This window comes from Pseudopipra pipra, chromosome W, assembly GCF_036250125.1.
Source record: "Pseudopipra pipra isolate bDixPip1 chromosome W, bDixPip1.hap1, whole genome shotgun sequence".
Classification (NCBI taxonomy): Eukaryota; Metazoa; Chordata; class Aves; order Passeriformes; family Pipridae; genus Pseudopipra; species Pseudopipra pipra.
This window is the reverse complement of record NC_087580.1, coordinates 63,331,043-63,337,042: the sequence shown is the minus strand read 5'-3', so window position 1 is coordinate 63,337,042 and position 6,000 is coordinate 63,331,043. Positions and strand designations below refer to the sequence as shown.

Sequence of the window (6,000 nt, the reverse complement as noted above, 5' to 3'; positions counted from 1 at the left end):
AATCCCAAACCCGGGCAGATGGAGCTCACTTAGCCCTGTAAGGCCATCCATCTAAGAGAAGGACACTCTAATTAAACCTATGTCCTGATGACCTCGCTGCCACCGTCCAAGCTTGCTGGCAGATGAACCTTAGAATTAAAGGGTGGATTCAATTCCGCGCATACTGCATCTCACCTAAAAAATCCATTGCGCAGGCTTGAAGGCTTTACCCACATGCAAAAAGTCCTGTAGCGACGGGCGAGGGTCGAAACGGCAGGTGAAAGGTGCACTGGAAGCCGCAGACCCAACCCTGCATGCAGGCGGTTCAGGATATTGGTCATTTGAGACTGACCGGAGATGACAGTCTCTTGAGGCAGCACCCTGAACGACCAAGCAGCCTTTTCAAGGACAGCACTGCTTGCTCCACTTGGAGAGGGGCCTAGAAAAGGTGGCCTAAACAAAGCTCATCTCCACCTTCACCTAGTTGGTTAACAGTAGACCAATGGGCATCTTCTTCCAATGCAGTCGCACAAAGATTAAAAGACAAAGGCATGCACCTGCCTCCAAAGGTGTACCTAAATTAACTCTAGCATGTTGGAATATCAGAACCATGCTCGATTCTGCGGATAGCGGACGTCCTGAGCGACGTTCTGCCCTAATTGCTCATGAGCTGGCTCGTGTCAACATCGACATTGCTGCTCTCAGTGAAGTTCTCTGAGGAAGGCAGCCTCAGAGAACATGGTGCCAGTTGCACACTCTTTTGGTCAGGTAAGCCCAGAACCGAAAAACATCTCTCAGGAGTTGGCTTCATGATCAAAAACTGTATTCTTCCTAAACTCGAAAATCTGCTGACAGGTCACTGACTGCATTATCTCCCCACGCCTTCCACTAAACAACAAGCAACTCTTTAGTATATATGCCCCAACTCTCCAGACTGACCCTGCTAAAAGATAAATCTTACACTGACCTGCACCGCCTTACCCAAAAGGTGCCTGCAGAGGATAAGATCATTGGTGATTTCAACGCCAGAGTAGGAAAGAATTTTGAAGCATGGAAAGGAATATTAGACAAGCATGGTGTTGGAAACTGCAACGATAATGGTTGCCTTCTGCTAGAATTCTGTGCGGAGCAACAGCTCACCATCACATACTATCTTTCAGCAGAAAAATAGTCTGAAGACAACCTGGATGCATCCCAGATCCAAGCACTGGCACCTCATTGATTATGTCTTGGTGCGAGGAAAGATGTCCGCGATGTCCACCACACCCGCGTGATGCCTAGTGCAGAATGCCAAACAGACCATCGACTGCTGTGCTGTAAACTTAACCTCAATCTTAAATTCAAACCTAAAAGGGGCAGTATCCCAAGGAGAAGACTCCAAGTTAACAATCTCCAATCAGCCACAATAAGAGACAGATTCCAGGCAAACCTTCAAACTAGGCTTGAAAACCATTCCACAGATTCTTCAGACTCCTCCCCTAAAACACTTTGGCTCCATATTAAAAACAGCATCCTGCAGACCTCTGAAGGAGGGTTCTCCCTCAAGAAGAACAAGGACTGGTTCGATGAAAACAATCAAGAGATGCAGGAATTGTTGAGGAAGAAGAGAACCGCCCACCAAGCATACCTTGCACTGCCATCCTGTCATGCAAGAAAAATAGCCTTTCATCTTGCATGCAGCAAGCTCCAGCAGAAACTGCGTGACATCCAGAACAAGTGGTGGATTGATCTAGCTAAAAAATTTCAATTATATGCAGATACGGGTGATCACGGAGGATTCTATGAGGCCCTGAAAACAGCATATGGGCCTACATACCAAGTCCAAAGCCCACTACTCAACGCTGATGGTCAAACGCTTCTAACAGATAAAACCTCCATTCTGAATTGGTGGTCTGAACACTTTCAGACTCTTTTCAGTACCAACCGTGTAGTCCAAGACTCAGCAATTCAGTCCATCACACAACAACCTGTGAAATATGAACTGGATAATGCCCCCACTTTAGGAGAAACCCTCAAGGCCATACAGCAGGTGAAAATCGGCATGGCAGCTGGGGTTGATGGAATTCCACCCAAAGTCTGGAAACATGGGGTCCATGCAGTCCATGCTAAATTTCATGAGTTTGTGGTGCGCTGTTGGGAACTAGGCGAACTACCATCAGACCTTTGTGATGCAGTCATCATCACCTTGTATAAGAAGAAAGGTACTAAATCATAGAATCATAGAATCGATTTGGTTGGAAAAGACCTCTGAGATCATCGAGTCCAACCCTTGGTCCAAATCCAGTAAATCTAGTAAATCTAGATCATGGCACTCAGTGCCACGTCCAATCTGCGTTTAAAAATCTCCAGGGATGGTGAATCCACCACCTCTCTGGGCAGCCCATTCCAATGCCTGATCACTCTCTCTGTAAAGAATTTTCTCCTGATATCCAACTTAAATTTCCCCTGGCGGAGCTTAAACCCGTGCCCCCTTGTCCTATTGCTGAGTGCCTGAGAGAAGAGACCAACCCCCACCTGGCTAGAACTTCCCTTCAGGTAGTTATAGACGGTGATGAGGTCACCTCTGAGCCTCCTCTTCTCCAGGCTAAACAACCCCAGCTCCCTCAGCCTCTCCCCATAGGACTTATGCTCCAGTCCCTTCACCAACCTTGTTGCTCTTCTCTGGACCCGCTCCAGCACCTCAATATCCTTTCTGAACTGAGGGGCCCAGAACTGAACACAATACTCAAGGTGTGGCCTCACCAACGCAGAGTACAGGGGAAGGATCACTTCCCTGGTCCTGCTGGCCAAGCTATTTTTGATACAGGACAAGATCCCATTGGCCTTCTTGGCCACCTGGGCACACTGTTGGCTCATGTTCAGCTTCCTGTCAATTAGTACCCCCAGGTCCCTTTCTGCCTGGCTGCTTTCCAGCCACTCTGTGCCCAGCCTGTAGCGCTGCATGGGGTTGTTGTGGCCAAAGTGCAGGACCCGGCACTTGGCTTTATTGAACTTCATCCCACTGGAATCAGTCCATCTCTCCAGTCTATCCAGATCCCTCTGCAGAGCCCTCCTGCCTTCCAGCAGGTCGACACTCCCTCCGAATTTAGTGTCATCAGCAAATTTGCTGATGATGGACTCAATCAGACTGTTCAAATTACCCTGGTATTACTCTGCTATCCATTGCTGGCAAAATCCTGGCAAGAATACTCTTGAACAGACTAAAACCCGCTACAGCAGAAGGAATTCTACCTGAAAGTCCGTGTGGTTTCAGAGCCAACAGGAGCACCACAGACATGGTATTTCTTCTCAGGCAACTGCAAGAGAAGTGTAGGGAACAGAACAAAGGTCTCTATGTAACCTTTGTCGACCTCACCAAGGCTTTCGATACTGTGAGCAGAAAAGGTCTATGGCAGATTTTGGAACGTTTAGGTTGTCCCCCCAAGTTCCTTAAAATGGTCATCTCACTCCATGAGGATCAACACGGCCAAGTCAGATATGGCAATGCACTTTCTGAGCCCTTTCTAATAACTAATGGTGTGAAACAAGGCTGCGTTCTCACACCAACCCTATTCACAGTCTTTTTCAGCATGATGCTCCAAAGGGCCACGGCAGACCTTGTTAGCGAAGCCTAACCATGATAGAATAAATGTATGTATCTTCCCTTCCCTTTCCCCCTACAGAGGTGTGTTTGCCTGAAAGTTTCTCTTCGGTGTTGAGGTAAAATTGTGGGAAGGGGTGGGGGAAGCCTGGTTCAAACCACCACATGAAGTCAACAACTTAAAGCTATGAGCAGCATGAAGTGCTGATAGGTTTGAAACTGTCTGGCATTAGTGTAGCAGGAATGAAATGCTCACACAAGTAGCATAGATGGTAGTGGTTACTTGCAGGAGGTTGAATCAGAAAACATTTATTCTTAAGAAGCCCAACCCACTAGACCAAGCATATAGCAGGAGACGCATACTAGAGCTGCCTGGGACATGACTGTATTTTTTTGTCAGGTTTCAAGGCTCAAAATTCTAGCCTTGTGTAGTTGCCTAGGTAAAAGAAAGAATACATGAGACTGAAGTCCCTTACTCTGATGAATCTGAAATGAAACTGTCAGCAAGTTTTGAGTCTTTCTAGCTAACACTAAGTGTTCTGGGTGGACATTCCTACCCTCACTCAGGTTTCATTACTGAGGGGTTTGTGGAAGAAGCCTGAGCAGGGAGGGGATAGATTGGCTTCATCAAAAATTCTAGTCAAGTTGCGGAGGCAAGATAATGAACCTGTCCTTGCTCAGAATAAGCTTAAGGAGATTTGGTTAAAAGTATTGTTCCCTTGAAATACCAAGTCAAGAAAGATTCAGTCTTGGAAGGATTTTTTCCACTTAAAATAATACGGTATTACTACTTTGTCCAATTAACACATTTAAATGTACTGTCTCCAGAAACATCAGAACCTTTCTGATAAATACACCAGGCTTATTTTATTTCTGAACCTTGCTTTATAAGGTAAACTGATCTATAAGTAATAAGGTTAACAAAGCCCGACTTCCCACAACTTAGTATTCTTTTCCCCTCTTAACCTTCATGTTAAAAAGACCTTCTTCTTCCTCTTGAAAATAAACAGTCCAGGAATTACATTACAGCTTGGCAAGTACCTACATGCTGCCAAACCATAGGCACAGTGATTGAATTCTGCTCACCTTTTGCTCCAAGGATATTGCACTCTGCCTAGCCCTGCTACCCCATGCTTGTTTTCACAAACTTGTAGAAACATAATTATCTGAGACACATCTTACTTTCAAGTGCTGCTGTAAATGGTCTGCAGGCTTAGAAGGTGGGGCCAGATAGCTGTGGGTCAGATAACAATCAGCATGACACTTGAATTGAGAGACAGTGCTACCTGGCTTATGAAGAGCTCCTCAGCTACTGAAGTTTGTTTTAAAACTATTTCAATTATAAGCTAATTTTTGGCAAAAAGAAAGCAAACATTGGAAATTTCAGAAATGCTTATATTCAGAAAGGTTTGTATTATTACTATACAGTTGGAATGGGTGCATATTAATTGCATTTTAGTCAATGTGAATTGGCTGTACATGATCTGCTTTGGACCAGAAAATGTCCTAAACATCTGGTACCACGCATTTTATCAAGAGGAAAAAAATTCTCTGTTTCTTCCAGTGACATTTTTCAGGCTGACACTAATGAATACTCTGAAATGAATTTGAAATAATAAAAAGAAAAGTATTACTATTACCATTTTGCGGGTGGAAGTGATTGCATGTTTGTTACTCCTCCATCTACTGGTACAACAACCTGCACATTAGACAGCATACTAGGCACATTCATAGACTCTGGATTATACTTATAATCCACTCTCACATCAGTAGTGCTAGCACTACATTTCCAGTAAGTTGCAAGATTCAAGGGAGTGGACTGGATGCCATTTGAAGAGACCTGTAAAAGAAGAAACCATTGAAAGCATCTGTCATAGGTTTACTTGCTCTAAAAATCCAAGCAGAAATTTTCCTTTCCCCTGTCCCACTGTAAAAGAAGGTGTTGAACGAGGGAGGGGGAAGGGGTAATTGTCTATACAAAAGAACTAGCTGGCAGACCTGCATTCAAGGCTGATAGTTTTCTCTAAGGCTGGGGGGGTGGGGGGAGGAGTTTTTCTCCCCTCCTCTCTTTGGAAAGAGGCACTTCATTTTCTGCCTTAACAGAGGCAAGGTGTGTGTGTTGGAAAAGCTTTGAGACCGTTTTGCTCTCGACCTGGTCATCTGGCTGCTCTCCAACCTCAGCTTGCCTGCGTGCTGCTCTGTCTCCAGCCCGAATCTGCTCAGATTTCATCAGAGAGTTTGTGCTCATCGACGAGCAAGGGGGAGTCCTGACCACAGCCAGACGCAGACAGAGTGAGTTTAGTGGGAAAGAAACCACCCTTCTTTCCCCTTTTCCCCTTCCCCTCCTCGGTGAGGGGGAGATCTCCATTTCGGCTTCTCCCGCGAGCTGGGGCCCTGTGGTGGGGGGAAACAGTTTTCCCCCTGCAGTTATAAAATGGTAA

At 45.5% G+C, this 6,000-nt stretch overlaps 1 protein-coding gene across 1 annotated transcript in view; it reads right to left on the bottom strand.

Annotated features, from left to right (window-relative positions):
• Positions 1 to 634: 634 nt before the first annotated feature.
• LOC135404757 (F-BAR domain only protein 2-like) overlaps positions 635 to 6,000 on the bottom strand; it is a 37,516-nt gene continuing 32,150 nt past the window's right edge. The window contains exon 10 of the mRNA XM_064639495.1: positions 635 to 693. Coding sequence (XP_064495565.1) covers positions 635 to 693 — 59 coding nt within the window. The remainder of the gene's footprint in view (positions 694 to 6,000) is intronic.